Source organism: Cariama cristata, unplaced genomic scaffold, assembly GCF_000690535.1.
Source record: "Cariama cristata isolate BGI_N322 unplaced genomic scaffold, ASM69053v1 scaffold6733, whole genome shotgun sequence".
Classification (NCBI taxonomy): domain Eukaryota; kingdom Metazoa; phylum Chordata; class Aves; order Cariamiformes; family Cariamidae; genus Cariama; species Cariama cristata.
Window position 1 is genome coordinate 2,109 of NW_009608864.1, and position 24,749 is coordinate 26,857.

The 24,749-nt window shown below is 35.7% G+C and overlaps 1 protein-coding gene across 1 annotated transcript in view; it reads left to right on the forward strand.

Annotated features, from left to right (window-relative positions):
- Nucleotides 1-227: 227 nt before the first annotated feature.
- The window catches only part of LOC104159412 (neuroblastoma-amplified sequence-like), a gene marked incomplete at both ends in the record, with an annotated part of 71,164 nt that continues 46,642 nt past the window's right edge, over nucleotides 228-24,749 (forward strand). The window contains 9 exons of the mRNA XM_009697311.1: nucleotides 228-341; nucleotides 6,847-6,960; nucleotides 7,844-8,001; nucleotides 10,094-10,192; nucleotides 15,897-16,064; nucleotides 16,669-16,782; nucleotides 17,031-17,154; nucleotides 22,476-22,552; nucleotides 23,090-23,227. Coding sequence (XP_009695613.1) covers nucleotides 228-341; nucleotides 6,847-6,960; nucleotides 7,844-8,001; nucleotides 10,094-10,192; nucleotides 15,897-16,064; nucleotides 16,669-16,782; nucleotides 17,031-17,154; nucleotides 22,476-22,552; nucleotides 23,090-23,227 — 1,106 coding nt within the window. The remainder of the gene's footprint in view (nucleotides 342-6,846; nucleotides 6,961-7,843; nucleotides 8,002-10,093; nucleotides 10,193-15,896; nucleotides 16,065-16,668; nucleotides 16,783-17,030; nucleotides 17,155-22,475; nucleotides 22,553-23,089; nucleotides 23,228-24,749) is intronic.

Consider the following 24,749-nt stretch of genomic DNA (forward strand, 5'->3'; position numbering starts at 1 on the left):
AGCCTGACTTATTAGGTGTTGGGGTTGGATATATTGTGGTGTTATTTTAACTTTCTGTTTATAGGTATAATTGAAGATCTACATGAAAGTAACTTTGGGCTAGTTTTCAGGTTGTGTTTGCATCCTTATACCCCCTTAGCCCTCTTTCTGCGTCTCCATTGTTTAACCAGAAATACAGCAGTAGGGTTCATTTGTACAAGCTCTAACGTCAGTTCTTCTTTCAACAGTGCGTTTATGTTCAGATCGACTTAGTCTCATCAAGGACTGTCTTGCTCAGATGTCAACAAACTATAAACAGTCTGCTAAGCTGCTGGGACTTGCAAATTTGCTAAGGGTTGCAGGTAAGCTCTGTTAGTAAGACACTGATTTGCAAAGCAACATGCATTTGTGTTATGCTTTAGGATGTTTGAGTTGATCATTAGAATGTGTGTTCAAGAAATATCACTAAAAAGTCATCTGGAAGAGCAGTCACTGGGAAGGAATGAAATATTTTACATGAATGAAACATTTTATCTATAAAACAGCTGATATTGTCAGCTGCTCTGACGTTCTGCAAATACCTAAAATAAAAAAAAACTTGTCTAATCTGGATTTTGAATAAAAGCTTATTTCAGATTGGAGGAGTTATGGCTGAGAATATTTTGTCTTACAGTTAATTGGTGGTACTAAAATTCCAGTACATCTTACTGTCTCTGTAAAATAAGGTAGTTTGATTTGATAATAGTCCCAATGCAGTTAGACAGGAAAAAAAGTAATCTGTAATGCATAAACTTCAGTTGTTATACTTTTGTCTATGCTTCATGTATCTCCTTTGTGCACTAAAAAGAATGTGTTTGCTTGAGTATTCATTTGAGGAGCTGAACATCTTCAAGGATTGAATCCTAAGGATATTAGACCTTTGAATGATTTAAAAATCACTACTTAAGCTACAAATTACATGTTTATTCTAAGAGTTTTGGGCTTGCAGACTTTAATGATTAACCTCAGGAATAACTCTAATGGTTGTTCCTGTGGTAACTGTGGAATTTTACTAGTAAAAGTATGTTTCAAGAGTGAATCTTGGTAAGGGATACACTACTTTGACACTTACTTTTCTTGTCTCTTATGGTAAATAAGCAAATAACTCAGTCAATTTCAAAGTTATCTTTTGGTTACAGAGTAACATTTATTTGAAAGGAAAGAATAGCAAGAAAACATTTCCAGTAGTGACTTCCTGTGGTGGTGGATGTGGATGTGGTGGGGTTTTTGGTGATTTTTTTTTTTGTTTGTCTGTTAGTTTTACTTTTTTTTCCCTTTTTTTTTTTAAAATAAGCTAGTTTTAAGCTTTTTGTGATTAAAAATCATTTCACTGTCACTGAGGGATGACTAGTCGGATTTCTTATCTAGAAATACTACTTTTTGTACAGGATATTCATTTAAAAGCAAGATATGGATTCAGTATGAGAATGCCATAGTTGTGAATTTTATCTGAACTTACTTGTTGTAGGAGATGGGCTATGGAAAACAGGTTTCTTTCATTTTAAGAAACTCAGTATTTCTTTAAGCTTTTTTAGTTTTTCTGGACTTGAAAGCTATAAACAGCATACCAGTATTACTGCAGATTTTTTTATTCCTGACATTCCATCCCATTGATGAGTATCCAGACGGGTATCCAAAAGCATACAAAGGAAACGTGATTGTCATCGCTATTTTAAGTCATGCATGCAAATGCAGTGTTTTTCCAACAGATTGAAGAAAGTCTGTAGAGCCTGACTCTTTATTCCTCAGGCACTGCTGTATGTACTTCCAATGAGTGGTGGAATAGGCAAACTTACACTGAATTTAAAGTTGCATATGATTTTAATAGCTAGGTTAAGAATATTTTTTAAAAAGGATTTTAAGTGGAATGCTGGCATAGCCTTAATCATAGTCTGGAAATGAAGAGTATTGTAAAATTTAATAGTAGGTATAAAAAAAATAATTAAAGCAAGACATACAGAAATGGTAGTCTGTATCTATCGACTCGTAATTTAAGTTATTGAGTTACAATTATTAATACAATGAAGACTTATTTTAGGACTTGGTAGCCATAAGAATGATAACAAATGCTACTATTGTAGCCAAAAGGGCAGCTCACACATCCAGATCTTAAGATTTGTGAATGAATATATTTTATTTTAAACTGAATATTAGGAAAGGAAAACCTTCCTTGCAGTTTTAGCACAGATAGTTTTTGTTAGCAGGTTTAAAACTACTGGGAAAGGGTAACTTGATTTCTAACAGCTTATCATGAAAGGGAGTGGTTTTATGGAGATATATTGGGATGAGTCTGGATATCGAAAAAGAATCTAGGGATTGAACTTTATGGACTTGCCTAATGAAGAATTAGATAAAGTGCTGCTTTTTGTCCTTAATTGGTTTTCACTACTTACACAATTATCCTGATTTATGGGCCACCTTTTCTGTGACAGAAGTTGTAATTTTGTCTTGTGGAACATACTTACTGGTATTGGTTATGCATGCTCAAATTTGCAGTCCCTTCCATTCCCGATCCACTGTCTGTATCTACCAGTAGAGTGCTGCCTTGTGCTTTATCTCGTAACTGAAGGAATTTGTTTCAGCATTTCCCCCTCTTTGCTCCCCCTGCCACCCCACTCCATATGGTTACTGATTGTGAAAGACCTGCTTGCTACATCTATCCATACCTATATAAGTTTTATACTTATGTATATATATAGTATATGCTAAGCTATACTGTATCTAATACATAATCTATAAGATACTATGAGCATATATATTTTAATTTCAATTCTGAAAGAATGCATTGGCTGCAAATACAAGGGTAGAGTGCACATGATCATCCTTAAGGAGCTTTAGGAGCTGTGTTCTCTGAATACAGTTTGTTTAGAGAGCAGCACTGAAAGTGAGTAACAATTTATATTCATACTTATTAAAGCTAAAATATTGCTTCGGTAGTGATATATCAGCTAGTGTCTTAATTGCTTTAAAGTATTTGATTAATGACAGTAAACTCTACTTAAGCCTCGTGTCACTGCCTCTGTAAAGTAAGCACACAAGTGTTATCTTAATTTCACAGATGGGCAAAGTGAGTGAGGGAGAATGCGCATGGCAGCCAGAAAATCTGTACCTGCTCAGGGAGCTGTAGCTGTTCTACGTCTGGCAATCCTCACTTAATCCCCACTGTCGGTTAAGAAGGGGTGTGAAAGAATTCACTTTATGCAGTTACTTGTTTACAAAATAGAGGAGCAAAAAAAGAGTTAAAAAAAACACTTACGTTTCAGAAATTAAGAACATCTTCTCTACTGTTACTGTGTATCAAAGAATTCTAATGAGCATTGATCTTTATTTCTTGAGTCAGGCTCTCTAGAAATCTTTTTTGTTCATTATTCTCTTTTCTCACAACTTTCTGTGGTAACTTGGTTAATTTTAATATCCATAAGCTAATTCTAGTAACTTTAAGCTTTGCTCACATTCCTGAATCAAAACTTATTTTTGAAATCCACCTTCCTCAGCACTGACTTTCTTGCTTAACGCACATGGAAATAACCATACAGATGGTTTCTGATTTCCTTTGTGGAAACGTTGTGGGCAACATGGAATTTCTGGAGTATACATACAATTTTGACACCATTTGACTTTTAAGGTTTTATGACTTAGTTTCACTCAAGATAATGTTATTTCATGCACTCACAAATAGCATGCATCTTACACAAAGTGTTTGAATAAGCTTTTCCAAAATTCCAAATTGGATCCAAACTTAAAAAAAGTATTTGAACATTCTTTATTTCTCAAGAAAAAATGATACTCTTCTGTTTCTGTATTTTTCCTCTCATCACTTGTAATAGAATCATAGAATAATTTAGATTTGAAGAGGTCTTTAAGATCATCGAGTCCCACCACTAACCTTGCACAGCCAAGTCCATCACTAAACCATGTTCCTAAGCACCACATCTGCATGTCTTTTAAATACCTCCAGGGATGATGACTCAGCCATTTTCCTGGGCAGCCTGTTCCAACGCTTGACAACCCTTTTGGTGAAGAAATTTTTCCTAATATCCAATCTAAACCTCCCTTGGGTCAACTTCAGGTTATTTCCTCTTGTCCTATCACTTACTAATTGGGAAAAGAGAGACTGCTACCTCGCTAGAACCTTCTGTCAGGTATGATGCCATATGTGCTGGTATCAACTTCTACCTGAATGCTAAACATCATAACAAAAAGATATGCAAAGAACTTTGGAGACTTAACTCTTACTGAGTGGAGTAACCCTTAGAATATAAATACATTTTCCCTATGATGTAGGGAGGCAATAATCCAAAGGAGTTGAACACACACAAACATTCACAAATAATAAAAGGGAAACAAAAACTAAGATATCCTTTCTGGTTTCTGAACTTGATGTATTTGAGTCTGGATGTCACACATTAACATTAAGGTTTAATGCATAATTACTATCTAATATAAGATGATCACCATTTTAATAATTTTTCTCAGTGAAATTTTCTTGATTTTAAATCTTGGATGTCTGTCAAAATGGTAAGGGGAACAATTTAGAATTAAAAACTTTCGCTTTTATAGGACTTTATTATTAAAAATAACTTCAAATGAGATGTCACAAAGCTACAGTGGTGAATTTTTTCATGGTTGAATAGAAGAACAAGACCATGCCTCTAAACTGCAGCCAGTGGTATTTTAAGTGACTGCACTGTTGAGGCAATGAAAGCCATGTGAATAAGGGCTTGGGCTGTGCATTGCAGGGCATTCAGTGGTCATGTCAGAGCTGATGGTTGTTCTGTGGCATAACAGCCTGTGTCAAGATAATGGAAGTTTAAATGAGTGAACAGTGGAGATAAGATGAGCAAGTTTAGCTATGGACTGGAAGGAAAATGATCCTTACATTTTATGCTTGTGCTTTTGTAAAAGCAAATGTGGAGGTGTATCCTACTGCATCAAAACTAGTTAGCTAAAACATTGGGGATGGGGGACTTGTCAGCATACAAGTGCTCAAGCACAGTTAAGAAGAAAACCATTCCTTACTCCAAGTGTTCCTCTTCTCTCCAATCCCACTGATTTTTAGGTGGTAATAAATAGCAGTCATTGTTTTGTCTAGCTGAAATATGGGAGACAATAGTTTGATTATTTCTCTTGCCTTTTATTTCTGTCTGCTACTTAGTCAAATCTCTCTAAGTAGTAAAGCTGTCAAGGTGAAGTGGGCATCAGAAGGTGAGTGACTAGTACGAGTCTCTTGCTTATAAAAATGACAGTTCACATTTAGCCTGTGTGGATAGAAGCACCTCTCTGTCATCTGTAATTGCTTTTTCCCGAATGAGAGGTTCCCAGGTTCCAGAGGGCAAAAGTTTGCAATGGAAGAGCATTGGATGTGATTAATTTGCAACATCATGTGTTAGCAGTATATAGAGCAAGAGGCCGAAAGATAAAATGATGGGAAGCCAACCTGTTCTCCCAGCTGGGTTAGTCATGACGTGCTGGGATTAGGGGAATCTTGATTGAGTTCCGTAATTAGGGTAACTTCACTTCCCTGAATGTCATTCTAGCGCAACCGCTACATCGTTTGAGAAAGCTTTAAAAAGAAGTTTGCTTTGCCTGTGGTGATGGACCTGTGAAGTCCAGCTAAAAATAACAGCTATGCTATTTAAGAACATGTACTCTTTAAATAGTTTTTGGGACTGAGTCTGTTTAACCTTCTGAAATATTTGCATTTCACAAGTTGTAGTAATACACTTTCATAAAGCAGTACCCTTTTCAAATGACTGTAACATCAGTGACTGCGTAAAATTGCTTTTAATAATAGGGGAGAAACGTGAGTAAGAAGCTTGCATTGAAAAAATTTGCTTATTTTTATTAGCTTCTTGACATCTTTCTTTCCTAAATTAAAATGAATAGCATGAGATTATTTTTCCTGTGTATGTTTAGTCACCTTCTCATACAGTACATGGGCATATACACTATTTTGAGCACAAGACTGGACTAAATGATGTCAGTAAAGTAAGTAACTTTCATTCTCTTGTGGTCACTCTAAATTGGGAAAAGCTTTAAAAAAAAAAATGATGACTGGTAAAGGGTGACAGGTATAAATGTTATTTGTATTGACTGTAACTGGCTTTAAAAAGGAGATGAGTTGTCTGATTAGATTTTCATCTCTGAATGATGATGTAATAAAATTAAAGTCAGGATATTTTCCTACAAAGATTCTGGATGGAACGTTAGTCAGAAGAGATGAATAGTATCTGAAGTGTTAACTTTTGATTTGTAACTGGGGAACAGGCATTGCCCAGAAGGTCTGGTGACCAAGATGTGTGTATGGTGTGAAAAAATAGTTTCAGTTCTACTCACTAAATTTATGAGGGTAGGGATCTTTAAATACCTTTGTCTTCCACATCTCTTGAGTTTTTTTGGCTCCATGAAGTGGGAGTTTAAACTGGGACTTTGTATACTGTAAGAAAACAATTAAAAATTTTGAAATTATTCTTCTGTTACAGTTAACAGAAGTTTTTTTTCAATGTCAGGATTTTGATTTATATGTCACTTGCCTTAAATATCACTTTTGATCTGTTTCTTGGCCATTACATAAATACAGTTTTCAAAATTTTTTTTTTAACTTACACATGACATACTGTGTAGATTTTTTTTAGCCAGCTATGATGCCAGTATATTTTAAAATACATAACTGTTTTTATTGTTTCCTTCAGGAAAAAGCAGATAATTTTTTCTGCTTCAATTTCAAGACAGGCTTTTCATGTTGTGGCATATTAAGAAATAAAGTAGCAAGCTTAAGTCGACCATTAATTCCAATTAACTAATAAAAATGTTGAATTTTTCTTACAGGAGATGATCAGATGGAGAGAAAAGGTCAAGTTTTAATCCTTTTAGTGGAACAAGCCCTCAGTTTCCAGGACTACAAAGCAGCTAGTATGCATTGCCAGGAGCTCATGGCCACAGGTGAAGTGAATAAATGGGGATTGTGTGGGGTGATGGTGATGAAAATCTGAGTTCTAACTCTCAGCTTACTGTGAAGTATCGTACTTCAGATTGGTCCATTTGATTCAAAAATCATTTATATTTTGTTTGTGTAAGTCAACTGACATCTTCATTCCAGCAAATACTGTATGTAATAACATAGTTGCTGAACTATTAGATGTGTAACCTTAAGGAGCTTTTCTGTATGCCTCTGGGAACTACAATTTCTCATTCTTTCTACACTGTACCCCTCTCAAACAGGTAAAAACATATGACTGCAGCTAGCAGGCATGTGCCGGTCTTCTAGAAGTCTACCTTTCTATCAAAATTCTTAAAATACTTGTGGTATTTATGTAATTTGTATATGTGAGGGTATGGGTGGAGGTAAGTGACATGTGTTGAGACAGTAAGGAAAATGGGATTTGTTTCTTTGGCTCTTTTTTCTGCTGTGAGGCTGAAGGGGAAAAGTCTGAGATGAATTAAGGTTCTTTTGATATATCAAGTGATATATTTTCCTTTTTTTTTTTTTTACAGCCACTCCAGTAAGGTGTTCAGTATCATGCTCTGAAGTAAATTATGATTTTCTTATCGCAACATGTAAAAATGCGGTGTGTAGGCTTCCAGATGCCTATTGTACTGATATCTACAATATGATCATAATGAATCTTTTATGTATTTTGTCAGTCTGAAGTTGACTTACACCTCTGTTTTATGGAGTCTTTATGGTTCCTTTCACAGGGGATGTTAAATGTCACCGAGAAAGCCACGTGTCCTCCTCTATCTCATCCAGTAAGAATTATGCAGCATCCTCCTATTGCTGGTGAAGCTTACCAACCTCAGAAGTATGTTTTGTATTCCCTTGTAGGTTATTCAAAAAGCTGGGAAGTATGCAGTCAGCTTGGCCAATCAGAAGGCTACCATGATTTGGGTATGCGTCAGGAACTCATGGCTTTTGCTCTGACACACTGTCCCCCAAGCGCCATAGAGCCATTGTTGGGAGTGAGCAGTTCTTTGCAAACCCAGGTAGGTATTTCTGAAGCGTCTTTAATGCAAATTCAATACTTAGGAAAGTAAAGGGGACTTATTTTTAAGTTTGTTTCCTTAACTTTCACCTCCTAACAAATTTATATTTGTTCTACTCTATTTTTCTACTTTCACTGTTCTATTGCAACAAATGAGGTCTCTTTATAAGCATTTGTATATGATGAGTTGGCTTCTCAAATAGAAGTGCAATTGTATTCTCTATCTTTAGTACTTTTAATTTCTTCATTTATTGCCTGATTGAAACATGTTATTTGCAAATGCAGTTAAATAAGTTTCTCAGTGTTTTCCAGGTGTTTACACCTTGTAATGCAACTTCATTAAATGCCTATGTAAATGTCTATTAAATGTTTATTCTTACATTTTTATGATCTCTACTCAGTATACAATGAAATTATTTTCTCACTGATTTCAACCATGTAATTGTTTTAACAGCTACAACAGGCTTTATGTCTGAGCCGTCTTTATTAACTTTGCAACGACTGACTTCTTAATAGAATCATCTTAGGTGTTCAGCCAATCATACTATGTATGTGAGAACACATAATTGTGACGTTTAAATACAAGTTATGGCAAGATGACACAGCAAACCTTTTGAAAAATTTTATTTGAAACTGCAGTGCAGTAATTTAGATTGTCAAAATGTTAAATTTCTATTCAGTGTAATTGTGGCTTGACCTACATATTGTTACTTGTTTCAGAGTTTGTAACTGTCTCTAGTTGTCTAAGAGTTTGCAATGTTCATAGATTTATCTTTGTGTAATAGAAACATCTTAGAGGTCTTGCATTATGTGTCTGAAGAATGGGGGAGAAGGGAGCAATAGCTACAGTACATATGCAGTCTAATTAAGGCAGCTGCAAGTGCATAGCCTTTTTCTTTACAAAATTGCTTGTATAGCAATGTGTATGAGAAATACAGGCAACATATGAAGACAGTCTGTGCTGCTTCGGTAACAGGATAACATCAGAATAAAATGCTACAAAGAATTTTAAATAAAGTCTAGCTCCTGCAAGCTATTTACTATTTTTTTCATCATGAAAGCACTCAAATTTGAGAGAGGTAGGTACAATTATGAGCTTAAACGTGAGTGGGATCCTTGCAGAATTGATACCTGTACAATATAGAAATAAAAACTTCATTCCTCCCCTTATGTGCTTATACTTATAATTAGAATTTGAAGTCATCAAGCTTTTGACACTGCATAAACTAAAGTTTGTTAGACTTTCTGTCAATTCACTGCTTCTAAATTGCTGTCTCATTCCTTTTAAAGGCTTCCTGTTGGTTGCAGTGCAGTGCAGCTCTTCAGCCACTGGTTATTACTCTCTCGCATCCCACTTCTCCAAGGGAAAAGATTCTCTGTCTTCTCTATTCACAAAACTTGAGTCTGAATTTGCTACTCAGATTGGTTAGTGCAATATCATAGGTAGCAAAAGCGCAGTGATAATTTGCTCTTTGCCCCCAGAAGCCAAACCCAAGTCACGATTTCTGTCAAAGCACGTTTAATCAGTTTTTTCTGCAAATACGTTCTCCATAAACTAAGTATAAGCTTTTCAGCTGTGTTCGTTAATGGTCCTACATGTTCTGTCCAAACACTCTGTGTTTGCGTGTAGATAGATAGATGCAAAAAGTCTTTGTCAGAAGGTCACACTGACCTTCATCAGTTCTATGGCCAGCGGAAATTCTGCTCACAAAGCTACTATCTTGTGTAACAGTTTTCTCTATGGGGTTGCCCAGCAGCTCAGAGGCACAGTTCAGATAATGGATGTCTTTCATGGAAGTTCTTTAGCCTACATAGTACAACAGGGTGCATATAATTAAAAAAAAATATTCTTACATTATGTGAAAAATATTGCACAGAAGTCACGGAGAAGGGAAGGTCATTTTGTCTAGGGACTATAACAGTGAGATGTCAAAGATACCTGTGTGTTCTTCTCCCTGTCTTATCCTGCATCCTTGTTTTTCTGTCATGGAAGCTTTTGCGTCAGAATTTCTTGTGTTTCTTATGACATTAGTTATAATTCTTACATTTGATTATTTTACTGGTAAGAGGTTATATTTATTTTGTGTTTATAGATTCTTTATCAGGCTGTGAATTACCAGTTCCTTCCTATAGAAGGAGGTGAGAATGTAAATACCTCAGGACATTCTTTGTTGATCAGTAAGGATACAGAGGTAAGCTTTAAAGAGAGTTTTTAAAGTAATAATTACTTTATTCTGCGTTATGCTGAAGAGCTGAATTTGAGTTTTTAGCAACATCTAACTGTTTACTAGATAAAATGCACAGCATTGAAGACCTCTACTAGTTTCCATTCTTAAATTGTTTTAAGTTCAAGGTTTTGCTTATGTATTTATACTTAGTCTGTTATGGTTTTTCACTGCTTCTTCCTACACAGTCTTAGCACCATAGAAAAAAATACGTAAACCCAGAGGCATGAGAAGAGGAAGGTACAACAAAACTTAACACAGTAGTGTACGTTAATGTCGGTTTGATTTTTGATCTGTTCCGACTGCAAAACAAAACATTTGTAAATAAACCTGAGCTAAAATGTAATTAAAAAATGTCTTGAATTAAACTTATTTTTCTTCTTTGTTCTGTGCATCATGAAGTTTATGACTTCTTTGACATTTTATAACTTTCATATATTGGATGTGAAGTTATTTTTATGTGTAAGATCAGAAGGAACATTGAGTGTTTTGTGGGAAATAGAGACAGGGCAGCAGGAAAAAGTGCTATTATTTCTACTTTTCATGTTTATTATTTTAGCTTTGTGCATGTACAATTGCAAGTACATCTCTCTCTTTAAAGAAGATGTAATTACCTGTTTATGAAAGAAAGGAATGTCTTTTTCATCCTCTTCAGAGTGGAAAATTCTGAGTTTTATTTATTATTTTCTCTGTTTCCTGTTTAATTTTTTCTGTAGATGATAAACAGATTTGGGGGGGGAGGGGACAAAAACCTTAAAGAAATACAGGTAAGAACAGAGAAAGAAAGAAAAAAGGTGGTGCATGTTGCATAGTCTGGTTTTTTGAGAAGAGTATCTGAGTTGCAGCCTCCTTAATCTCATTGTACCCTTGGGGAATTTTTACCAATGACAGCTGTAGATGGAACACGCTAGTCTTTGCCTTTGGTATAAGACCATGTGGCTTAAAAACCCCACACCTCTCCTTCATGTTATTGGAATGGGAACAGATAACTTCTATGTATATGTCTATATTTTGTGTATATTTTTAATATTTGTATAGGCGTACATGCATAATTTGTATACATATGTGCATATGTAAACATACGTATACATATATGAGTATACATAAAATAAATGGGCGGGAAAGTAAAATAGCACTGAAAACAGTATTCAGAGGAAGAGAGCTGAACACTTTATATATCTGCTAGAACCATTGACATGAAGAACAGGCCTGTTTCACTGGCACGAATGCTTTATATTTTTCTGGAAATTCGTAAATGAATTTCTCTGAGAGGAAGATATTAAGCAGATGTTAATAAAATTGTGGAACCTTCTGATGTGGGTGTGGATGTGTATATTTACAGTATTTTAATGTATATAACAAATTTGTCATGCATCACAGCTGCATTGAGGTTTTTTTCTTTCTGTTTTAATACAGCTTCACGACATGTCATATTTCACACTGTTACACTATGAGTTCTGTATATTTGCTAATTCTGTCTTTTTGTTCTCTCCCAGTTGACTTGGTAGGGATTTAAAGCTTCTTTAATTTCTTGCAATGACACAGGAGGAAACATAGCCAAGAATTTAGTCACTGTATAACCCTTCTTTTCTTACAGACATCTGAAATGTTGGAAAAGCAATATATTCAATAACTCAGTTTCTCTGACTTAACTGAATCCCCTAACTCCAGTCCCTATAGTTCCACTTCAGCTAATTCCTCATGCTTCACCTTCATTGTCTTGCACAGAATTTCAGTTTCTTTAAAGAAAAAACAAACTAGTAAAATTTTTTTTCCTTTCTTTTTACTTCTCTTTCTTTTTCATTTATGTCTTGATTAACTTATAGCATCCTTTTCTCAAGGAATTGACAAATGTTCTTCTTTCTTACTTATTGATACCTTTTCAAATTGGTGCTCTGAATGTAATTTTCCTTATCTTGACTGGACTAAGCTTTCTCTAGCATACATGTGTTTGGGCATCGCTTTCTCTGTTGCATTCAAAATACCTGTCTGTAAGTGTATAAATTTTCCCTTTCAAAGCTTTAGGGACCTTTTTCTACCTCTCCTTACCTTATTGAATCATTAGTTGCCACTACCTTTTTTTTCATTATACCAACCTACACCATCAGCTGGTCATACTTGTTAATCATTCTTCTCTTGATCTCCTCTCCAGAAATGTCTAAACTAATTTCATTTTTGTTAAGTTTTTCCTCTGAAATTTTTTTTCCCATGAAACTTGCAGAAATTTTGATAGCAGCTGGCTGCATATCTCCACAGATTACATAGAAACGTGTCATTTAGCATTGCTGTCATATTGACTTCAGTCTAACTTTTCTCCAAGTTTTTGGTGGTTCTACTCTGAAGGAAATTCCTGATTTCTCTGATAAAGATGCACATAATTATTCTGTAGGAGCTAATGTATTTGCACAAGAATGTACTTCGTTACCTTAGTGCCAGCTTGTCACTGTTGATTGAACTCATGGGATCCGTTGGAGAAATTATCCTTTGGAAACTACAATGATTCCAACACAGCAGACTATTTTTAAGCAAAATGTTAAGTTTCCCCAATCCCCACCCTTTTTTCTCTTTGTTGTATGCTGCAAATGCCTCAACAACTAATCTTGTGCTTCTCAAACGAAATCTCTCAGTGAGAATGTTAAGGTCTTGGTTCAGATTATTATTGCTAACATTAGATTATAATACTTAGTCATGAGATGCTGTGTTGTGTATAAACAGTAGAAACAATAACCATCAATTGCCTTGTAAATGAACTCTGTTAAATCTGCATAGTACTTAAAACGTGCATTATGTCTGTTATAGATAAAATCATCATCTTTTACATATCTGAATGTGAAAACTTAATTACTGTAAAGTAGCACATCAGCACATCAGAGAAATTTACAGTTGTAAATTTCTTGAATACAAACTCTTTGATAGGAGAGCAGACATAATTTCTAGAGGAGAGTATCTTCAAATTATAGAAATGATTTGCTTAAACGTTGCTTAAAGAAAAGAAAATTTCCCATTAACAGAGTATTAGCATCTTCTTTGCTTTTGCATTTTTCCCAAGCACTGGATTTGGGAAAAGACAAGATCTTTTAAAACATTTGTGTACATTAAATTAATATGTCATGCATTTTTATCACTGCTGGTTAGAAATTATTAGGGAGTGTTGTATTTATGTGGCATGCACTGGGAATACTTCTACCTGCAGTCTTTGGAACCTTAGGGCAGAAATAATCCTTCAGCTGCTGTTTTAAGTAGTTGTGATATTTTTTTTTTTTTTTTTAAAGTTTTATTTTTTATTTTGAGATTACCTTGGGCTGTGTTTTGTGTTTAGTAAATGTACTGGTTTATAATAACTGGTACTCGTTATAACTAAAGTTATAACTGCCTGTACTAAAAAGTACTGGTAATAACTAAATTAGAATTCTTCTCATAGGAAGAGATAGCTGTAAGTCCTGAAGGAATAGTGTTCATTTACAGTGTCACTGAACTCATGTGCAGGGGAGGGGAAAAATCTCAATGAGGAACTCTATATGTGCACTATTTAAACTCCTCTTGTAGTCAGTGAAGATCCAGTCAATTGTGCCTAGAGAATAATGCAGTTAATCACCCATTAGGTGCTTGATTCCGTTACTTAATCATAGATACCAACAATTTGAGGTGCCCTAAGTTATCCTTTAGCTACTAACCCAAAAAATCTGTAGCCTGAAAGTGTTGATGTTCTAGGAATGGCTTTTCAGAAAGCAGAATTCTTATTAGTCTAGAAAAGACTGTAATTACTCGTAAGAGTTGAAAATCTTTTTAGAAAAAAGAGTAGTTTTATCTGATAGCAATAGAGCTACAGAACAGAAGCATACACACCAGCATACAAGTTAGCCCGTTAGTTTTCATGCTACTGAAGGAGGGTTATTAAAAAAAAGAAGTGTTTTACTTAACTGCAGTTGAGAACTTGGGGGGGGGGGGGGGGGTTTTTTTTTTCTGGTTCTGTTTTGTTTTGGTTTTGCTTTATTTTTTCCCCATGAAGAATCAGTTAGGTGTTCTGCAGCATCTACTTGAAAATGGAGACAGAGAGCAAAATTAGTATTCTGTATATAACATTTACAATAAATTACAAAAAGCTATTGTACTAGGTACCAAGAGTGGTTTATTAAAAAAATACACGAACAAGAAGTTCTCCCCCACCCCCCAAGCCACCAGACCTAGGATTTTCTGTTGTTTTTAACTTTTCAGAAGAGTAAAAATTCTGGCATGTTGTACTTGGCATACTCTTTCTTCATTTGGTGAAGTAAGAGCTGAAATGTCTAGTTTAGACGGTCAGTTCAGTAGTGGTGCATCTGTGAACTGCAGAATATAATTTCAGAAAAAATTGAAAAAAATGCTGAAGCCTTAATGGAAGGAAGGACTTAAGATGGACTTGGTACTTCAGTAGTCAGCTTGAGGCAGTGATTTACTGCACACTACAGTAAAAGGTACTAAAAATAAGTCTGTCTACAGCAAAATTCTACCTTGCTGAAGCTAACAGATTTTGTCACTGAGGTTATGGTGGGATGTAATTCAGTTGAGCATAACTTAGCGTCCTTTTGCTCTGATGTCTGAAATTTTGTCCTGAGTTAGTAAGTTATAAACTAATACCTCACATTCAGTTTTACAGGTAGAATGTTTCTCTTTCAATACACTTCAGTGTATGGGGAAATGAATGATGAAGTTGTTAGGGAGAAACATTGGATATAAAACTGTTGAAGTTTGTTGCATGGAGGAAAATATTTGTATTTTTTTATTGCTGAAGACTGTGTTTACAGTAGCATGCTGATTATGTATTTGTGTCTAATGCGTAACCTTTGTAAAGCATGCAGTTAACACAAAGCTTTCAGGACTGGAATAGCACAGATCAACCAATGTGGATGTTGTGGGTATAACTTAAATGCTTAACATGAGGAAGAACTGGTACAGAAAGCTCCATTTGTGGAACAGGTCTTCTGCTTTTATGAACTGACTTACATGTGAGTTTACTGAGACTGAGTGAAGATGTTTTACAGTGTAACATTTAGATGTACACGTGCAGGTATTGCGGAAGCAGTTTGGAATTGAGAATAGGCTGGGGTCTCAATTCTTTTTTGCAGTCTTTTAGATTTGCTATATTCAGTGCCTTGTAAATGGCAACTGCAGAATTTCAAATCTTGATGATATTTTTTCACTTGGTCTAGAGATGAATGTTTACATCTCTTCACCATTTCACCTACTGAGAATTCAACTTAATTAATGCTACTTCTGTATATACAAGATTGTCACTACTATCAGCTTTCTTGAATTATTGAAGATTAATTTTAGAATGCTCAATCTCTTCATTTGTAGAGAGAACATTATTTTAACAGAAGCATTCAACAATTATGTAAAACATTACCATTATAAACTTTGGAATTAAAACCAGTTGGTGTCTGTGGAAACAAGAGATTATAACTGAATAAGGGGCAAAATGTTCTGCTGATCATGCTACTCACTTCAGATTGAAACTCCTAAATAACTTTTAATTTGTCTTTTGTTTGTTTTTTATGACAGCTGCTGCTTAAAGTAATGGTCATTAAAATATATTATTAATGTAGTGTGCCTGAACTCTAAGGCTTTAGGTCATTAGCCTAATTAAAGCATGAGTCTAACACTTGCCATTGTGTGTTGGATATGCTCACAGGATGAAACCAACGTCTTCTCTAGCCAGTCTGCTGATTTGTTGTACTGGACGACATCAAAAACCATGGAGGTGTTGTCCAACACAACTATGACTACAAAAGCCGTGCTGCATGCTGTCAGTGATGGACAGTGGTGGAAGAGATCATTAACTTATTTTCGACCATTACACGTAAGGGATTGCTGATATGTCTGCAGATGTTTACTCATTCAATGATACATTAGTATAAAAGCTAGACTCCTTTGTAGGTATCTTATAACTGAAGACTTCAAATCGATAAATGAACTAGAGACATCATGGGATTGTTTGCAAGCAAATCCCAATGAAAGACGGGGTCTAAAGCTGTTTCCTTTTCTTGTTTTCTAATCTATTTTCTCCTGCTTTTTTAGCATAGTGTGAGAAGTCATAGTTGAACTTTGGCAGAACTTCAGAACTTTGGGAAGAAAGCACAGCGAAACCCATTCTTCAAATACTGGCATATTTATATTCAAGCTGTTCCTGTTCAGTTACTGTTTTCTACTTTCTCTATTTCAGTGGTTTTTCTATAATTTTTATGATACTGATTTTTCTGATACTACTTTTGAGCATGATTCTCTTTCCTTTTTTAAGAATACTGGACTTCATTCAGCGTTGGTTTATGTAAGATGACTCCTATCTTGCTCCCCGCTGAATTCAATAATATTTCCATTTACAGTTGTTACCCTTCTGAACAGCAGTTACAGACTTTTTAATGAGCTTTTTTACAGCTAGGCTCAACTATACTTATTTTTCCCAGGGCCAAGAATTTGGAGATGTATTAAAAAGTGGGCCTGGAGAAAATGCCACTGTGGAAAAACAAGGCTGTCATCCGTTTTATGAGTCTCTAATTGCTGATCCATATGTTGCAGAAGTAAGTTTCTGTTACAGAATTCTGAAGTGTTAGGGGTTTTTTTGAGATCTTATAATTAAGTAAAAATAGGGATTTTGGATTATTTGTGTATTTGCAAATTTTGTGCAATAGTAGGAAAAAAATTCAACATTAAACAGAAAGGAAAGCAAATGCAGGAACTGAGGTAGATAATTGCATCTGATGCAAGTCAGCTAAATATAACTGCAGGGTGTAGCGCACATGTGTCAGTTTTCTTATTTTACTTCTAGTCTGAAATCAGTTATGGCACATACCAGAACAATTCTTTGGAAAGCTTTGCAGAAGTATTGCTGAGAACAGAGAAACTGACAGAAACAAAGAGCGAAGGAAAAGACCTGCTTCCAACTACAGAAGGTATGGATATGTGTACATTCACTCCTGTATTTACTGTATATAGTAAATATAGGAGAACCTGTGGATGGGTTTAAATATGGAGAATTGCACACAATGATCTGAAGTATTGCCTGGATTTTTTATAGGAATTGTGATCTGGTTCAATATCTCATGTTGGTAAGTAGTCTTGATAGACGTAGCTGCGGAGTTTCCAAGAGAAGTGGTATTTTTAAAAGGAGTTGCTCAGTAAAGACTGGAAATCTGAAATCTGAAAGTTGGTTTTAAATAAGCAGAAACTGATATTTGAGGGCTGACAAAGATACAAACACTGTGGGGGGGGAAATTGTTGAAGGTTTCCTGAATACTACCATGTACAGATATTTAAATGGAAATTTGCAACCCAGTGTTAATGTTATTTGTATGTATGCCTGTGTATTTATTAGTTCAGATTCTGTCCCATTCTGTATGCAGGTTTCAGTACTGCAGGGTCATTACAGTATTTTATTTGCTAATTAATACTTAACCACAGCTTCTGGAATCATCGGAACTTTTTGTTGTCTTCTGAAATTTCTACATTTTGTAGGAGATTATACCTAATAATTTGTTAACTGAAACAGTTTCAGTTTTTTAAAAGAAACCCAACAAACCACACAAAACTACCTGTGGTTGTTTGTCTTTCCTTTTGACTGTCTCCTGCTGGTTTAAGAAATGAACTGTTTAAATATTTACATGCTGTTAATGTCTCTTGAAGGAAGATATCTGTATTATATTTTACTCTGTGGTAAGTTCTGCCATGAAAAATGAGTATATTAAATCACTTGCAATATAAGAAAAGTGTGAAGTGAGACTTTCTTCATAAGCCACACAGTTTTATTTCAGCTGTTTAGTGAAAACCGGCATATTTGTCTTACAAGTATACAATTCAGTAGTTTGAGATATATGATATTTCTACAGATAACCTGTACAGTTGTAATATAATCACATTGTGAATTAGAATAGGTCAGCAACAGCTTGTATTAATGAAGGTGTATTCACATTTTGTTCCTTTCGTGCTCTCTTAATGCAAAAATAGTTTTAAATCAGTACTTATGATCTCTTTTCTTGCATGCTGAAAACCAGTATGCTTTTGCTCCGATTCCTGTGTCTTAAAGGAGGGGGAGGCAAGGATTAAAAAGTATTAATTGCTTTCTTAGGGCAAATGATGTTAGCAGATCTTTGGTAATACTTTGTGGTCCAACTTGAGTAATTGGAACTCGTTTACAAGTCAATGACTGCCTTTGAGATGGAAATTTCAGTTTTGGGGATTTTAACTTAAAGAAGAAAAGAAATTTTAGATTCCAGCTTTAGTTTTTGAGCCTCTATCTTCCTCCTCTTAAATGTGCAGACTACTATTTTTACTATTTTAGTACTTCTGTTCTCTTCCACCACTCTTATTCTATAGTCAATCTGAATTTCACTTATGAGTCCCTCCAACTGTGCTACACAACTGAGGGTTCTGTGTTTTCCTCTGGAAAATGGAACTATATTTATTCTGTACTTAGCAGTTTTGCTGTATGACACCTTTCAGTAGTCAATAGACCATGTTCTTACACATAAGTGTAACATAGCTTTCTGTAAATGAATGGGTTGGTAATTTGCTAATGGCAATGCATTTAGCCCTGGATTAACAGTATTGGGTCCCACCTCTTCTCCCTTCTTAATGCTTTGCTTTATCAATTCCCATGAAAGTCCTTCTGATGCGTCAACACTTTCAGGATTGTGGAGCTTGAAAATGTGCACATTAATAGCACGCTGCCAAATTTTGAAATAAAAAGATCATGTAGATGTGAACTCCATTTAAAATTCTGTGTTTTTCCTGTATTTTCAGGCTTACTCTAGGGTTTTGGTAGGATTTTGCCATACAAAACTTGAACGCTAATACGAGTTATTAGCTACTATACTAGTAACTAGCAAACATAGACGATTTCATTTAATTCTACTGACAAGTTTGAATCCCATTTGTTTCCTTCTAGCTGTCTTCTAGGACAGCTGCAGCAACAGATTTCAGCTCCATTAGAAGAATTGATGAACCTGGAAGAAGATGCGGTTTAGCAAAGAAACCATAGTTATACTTAACATATTGTCTTAGGAGAAGTTGAGTATGCATGAAACTCTGTTACTGTGGCAGTGTTATGCTCCAGGTGTGAGGGAATGGCTAAACTCTTTCCCCAGAGGCAATGTGCATAATAAAACTCAAGACAATGTTTGCTGCTTCTTTTGTGTATTTGGTAGGGTCACAAGCCTTGGACTTTGACTTTTCTTGTCATTTCTATCTGGATGTAGGAGGTAGACTGAGCATTTTCAAGTGAAGTGGTAACACCCATCACTTTGGGTCCAGTAAAACACTCATTTCCTCAGTTGTGCTGTTACAGTGCATCAAAACTTAGCGTGACCTAGGCAGTGTTGAGCATCTCTATTTAACTGTAATTGTCTTTCTCCATAGCCCTTAGAGGTTGGATGGGGAGGTTGAAGATGAGATCTGAATGGGAAGTTACTACAATTAATGCCTGCATTTTGCTGTAACCAGATTAAGTACTAAACTTGAAGTAAATCCAAGAAAGCTGGTCATACCTATTAATCCTCAGAAGTTTTAGAACAAAGAATAGCTTAATGTTTTCCTTGATTTTGTAATTGCTTGTAGATATGGCTGTTTAACTGCAATATATACTTTTAAGTTTAGTGAGATTTTGTCACAAGCTTAACAACTGAAGACTTGAAGCAATTTTTGCATTTTTTTCAGAGAAAAAAAACATGGAAAAAGAGTTGAAGCTTCGTAGGTATTGATAAATTCCAGTTTTCACAGATCAACCATTTTATTCTCTACTTTGCCTTCCAGACAGGCTTGTGGCATGCATAAAGACCTGCACAGGAAATAAGTTATTCATAAAATTGATTTTTTTTTTTTTGTGCGTTTTCCTAAGGAAATATTGCTTGTGGGACAGCAGCATCAGCTCTTTGCTTGTCACTGCCTGTCCTCCCTGGTTTGCCACCCCTGTAATGTTTAATCCCTTTGGCAAATTTCAAATTTGGCAGTGGTCTGAAATTATTCTAAGTTCCTGTAAATTTTGTGAAGATATATGAAAGGACAGAATGCCATCCTGCCAATGTCCGTAGACTGAGATTTGAACTCAGCCCTGTTAGACATCAGAGAATTCCTGGAGGGCTTCACTGGGAGACAGAAAACTGTATGTAATTAGTCTTTATGTATACACATGTGTTTGTGTGTATGTGAAGTAGGTATCTGTGTATGGATACATGGATACATATCTGCACACAAGCACACAGAAAACTTATTTATTGAATGAGTACTGGGGATGTTTTTTTCTCAGAAGGGAAGACAATGGAGGCAAGTCTTTTTAAGTACATTCTAGCAACTAAGATGCCTTTGTATTGAGCTTCATGCAAGAATATGAATAAAATCATATTTCTGACCTTGTATTGGTCCTGTGTTCTTTGTCACTATTGCTATCTGAAGGGTGAAGATAAATTTTTGCTAGTGTGGCAGTTGTCATGTTGGGGATGTTAAGTAGGAAGAGAACTCACAGTTTATTATATATTCCTGAGGCTTTGCAGTCATTAATTTTCTAGAGAAAGGGAAAAGAGGACACAGCCCAAAACCTTCTTTCCCTCCTCCTATTTTCTTTTGTTCAACTAGAGGTGGTTGTAAGAATGTATAAACTTCGCTTGTGCTCAGAGTAGGAAATACCAGTTTTGCAAACTAATTCATCAAGATTTTAATATTAGATATTTCTAGAGTCTTACTATCTTTGCTTGGACAGCATACAAGTTATTTTGAATGTAGCAGAAACAAGCTGTCAGCAGCAAGAAACTGTTGGTGAAAGCTATTTGAAGCATAGAGCATAGGTGCTGTTGGACAGGCTTGTATTTGCAGTAACTGTGGTGTGTTGCCATGTAGACAGCCTCTGTGATGAGTTGTCACATAGAAATTTGGTTTTTTGTATCTGGCTGAGAGCCAGCATGTAAATCCACTTCACGCTGATGGCAAATTAATGATAATCTGAAAATTATATTTGGTCATTGAAGCCCTTTATAAATCATTCTTTGGAACAAAGAATTCAGTGGGGGCCTGTGTGTGTAAAGTAATCAGGTTTCTTGCCAGTATGCCCTCAAGAGTAGTTTGTGTAATGTGGGAATATAGGTATTTGAGACTTTTGTATAATAAACAAAGAGCTAAATTGCTGGAAGATGTCTTCTACTGATTGGAACAATAACAACAACAGCAATAATAATATCAACTGTGAAAAGAAGGAAATGTTGTTTTCATGGTATGCTTACAATTGCTTGTGCAATTTCGGGTCCGTGTTTCATAAGATTTTTGAATTTGTCACTGGAACTAATAACTTAAGTATATCACAAGAGTAGTTATTCTGTAATTGTTTGTTGGCACTTTTGTAGCAGCCACAGTGATGCTTGACTTTAGTACAGAAGGAGATAACTGCATGAAGGAGAGATCCTGTTACTGATTAACAAACCTTGGGCACTCACATTGTGTCTGTGTAATTGGTTCTCCTATTTGCATAGTGTAAAATATAGTTTTGGTATATAGGTAGTATATAGGTTTAGTATATAAAATATATAGTTTTTTTAAACAAAAAAACAAGTTTGGTATCTATAAGGTAGGAAAAGCAGGAAATTTTTGTGTCAGTTTTACCAGAAGTATATCTTTTTCTACTCAGAATAAGTATTCTTTGATGCATTAATTTTGACTATGTCGTTGTGCTGATATTTCTGTTTGCAATATATGACAGGACCTGGTTTTGGTGTTTCACTGATCTTATTTAAAATTCATATGACACTTTGAGCTTGCTTTTCTTTTTTTTAATTAAGACAGAACTTTTTAATATGGTTTGTTGTGTTCAGTGATAAGTGAATTAGAGCTCAGGCTTGAAGAAAATTTTTTACCGTTCCTCTGGTTGGTATCTTTGAATGCTTAAAACATTAGATTACTGCCTTGATTTTACAAGCAAAAGATTTACTTGTCATAAATCAGTACAGGTGATATTTTAGTGGCTTTGTTTAGCATCTGTTACTGCATAGTCTCATTCTCGTTTGGTTAATGCATCAAACATGTTGCCTGGAAGTCAAGGTAAAGCTGTGCTGCAGTTTAATTACATATTATCTGTTTCTAGATTGCACTGATAAGTGTTTAATTAAGTATGTATAGAGTGCTTCAAGCTAGTGTCTAATAAAATATAGATACACTGAAAACATTTCATTTACTAACTGTCAAGGCTAGATGGGTCAGTAATCAAAGCTTTATTTCTGCTCCCTATATGTTGCAGTTCTGCTACAACTGGCAAGTGATGCTTTACCAAATGATATGGCCTTGTCTCTTGCCTATCTCCTTGCACTGCCGCAGGTATGTTGATAGCGATTTTGTTTGTATGTTTTTGCCAAGAAAGACTATTCATAGCATTTCAAAATTCCATAAGAAGATTTAATTTCCTTAGAGTTTTAAATTCTAAGTATTTGAATTCTGAAATGCACATTTTTATAGATTAGACTGGTGCATTTAAAGGAAATTCTGAAGAAATACTGTTGGACTGGCTTATGAGCATGGCGCTGGCAAAAAGACACATTTTCTTTCTTAAAGTAGTAGTTGGGCCACCAGAATGACAGTTATAACGTAGCTCAGAAATATGGATAATAAATTTGTGGTATAGAAGCAGCAAAACTGTAGTTGGAAAATCATTTTGGTTAGGTGTTTGTGCAAGGGGGGAGAAACATAATGTGGAATTATCTTTGTATGTGTGTGTAGGTTACTGATTTATTTCTGTGCCAGAAAAACATAGAACTATTGCTAAATCACAGCAAGTAGCTTTTTTAGAAAGTTTGTACACTTAATGTTGTATGCTTGCTAATTCTTTCATCTAAATTAATGCTCTCTTTCTCCTAGGTGGTAGATGCCAACAAATGCTTTGAAAAGCAATTACATTCTGCGTTATCTCTCCAGCTGGCAAGTTATTACTATAGCCTGCAGATCTATGCTCGTTTGGCACCATGCTTCAAGGACAAATGTCACCCTCTCTACAGGGTTAGTACTCTTTCTCTTTAAAATCATATTCATTAATGTGCAGCATTAAAGCTATTCTAAAAAGCCAGTACATGAGTTAAGCCTGTTAAGGAGCTGATCTGACTTACATAGTGAGCAGCGTTTTAAGTTACGCATAATTACTCTTCTACAGCGCTGTCAACAGACAAGTATTTCACAATTTGTGGGAGGGTTTTTGAAGCCCAGTATGAAGTGTCCTCTATACGTAATAGCACTATCAGTCTTCAAAGTAGCTTATAAACACTGAGCAATAATGACCATAACCTATGCTGTCATCTTGCAATACTGATACAATATAGTACTTCCTAGGATGAGTCAAGCATCCATTACAAGAAGAACGGTGCTATTCAAAAAGTTTCCATAGCCTTCCTTGAGGTGTATTGTTTTGTATTTCAGTTTATATATGGTTTTTTGAAAATTCATCCTCATTCCTCCTGGCCTGTATCAGAAGCAGTGTGGCCAGCAGGACTAGGGAAGTGATCATCCCTTTGTACTCCGTGCTGGTGAGGCTGCACCTCGAATACTGTGTCCAGTTTTGGGCCCCTCACTACAAGAAGGACATTGAGCTGCTGGAGCGTGTCCAGAGAAGAGCGACACAGCTGGTAAAGGGCCTGGAGAAAAAGTCTTACGAGGGGCGGCTGAGGGATCTGGTGGTGTTTAGTCTAGAGAAAAGGAGGCTGAGGGGGGACCTTATCGCCCTCTACGACTACCTGAAAGGAGGTTGTAGCAAGGTGGGGGTTGGTCTCTGCTCCCCAGTAACTAGCAATAGGACGAGAGCAAACAGTCTCAAGTTGCGCCAGGGGAGGTTCAGGCTGGACATTAGAAAGAACTTCTTCACTGTTAGAGTTGTTAGGCATTGGAACAGGCTCCCCAGGGAGGTGGTGGAGTCACCATCCCTGGAGGTGTTCAGAAAAACATTTAAATGTGGTGCTTCGAGACTTGGTTTAGTGGATTTAGTGGGCATGGTGGCATCAGGTATACAGTTGGACTTGATCTTTGAGATCTCTTCCAACCATAATGATTCTATGATTTTATTATTCTGTTCATTGATGAATTTGTTGATTTCCTTTGATTAGTGTTTCTTTTTGAAATGGCACAGCTTTACTTCTTATTCATTACCGTGATTAAAGCAGCTACATGGTAAACCTCAAACTAAATCGAAAAGGTGACATACAAAAGTTTAGTAAGGCACCAATTGCAATTCCTACTAAGATACCTGAGTAAAAACTCTTCTTTGCCACTCCAAGAGAGTCTTTCTGAATTTACACCATTTCTTTCCTCCTGCGCAGAAGCTCTGTGGACTGTTTGGTTTTCAGCCTAACTCTGCATTACAGCTGAAAGAACACAACTAGTCACAAGTTTTCTGAAAAGAGAGAACACTGATTACCACTGTGGCATGAGAGGAGATTTTTTTCCCATGTTCAGAATGACTCCTGATTTACAGAGGAAAGCCTGTTTTGTTATTCACCCAGTTCTGCAATTAGGCAGCCTTTCATGTTCCTGC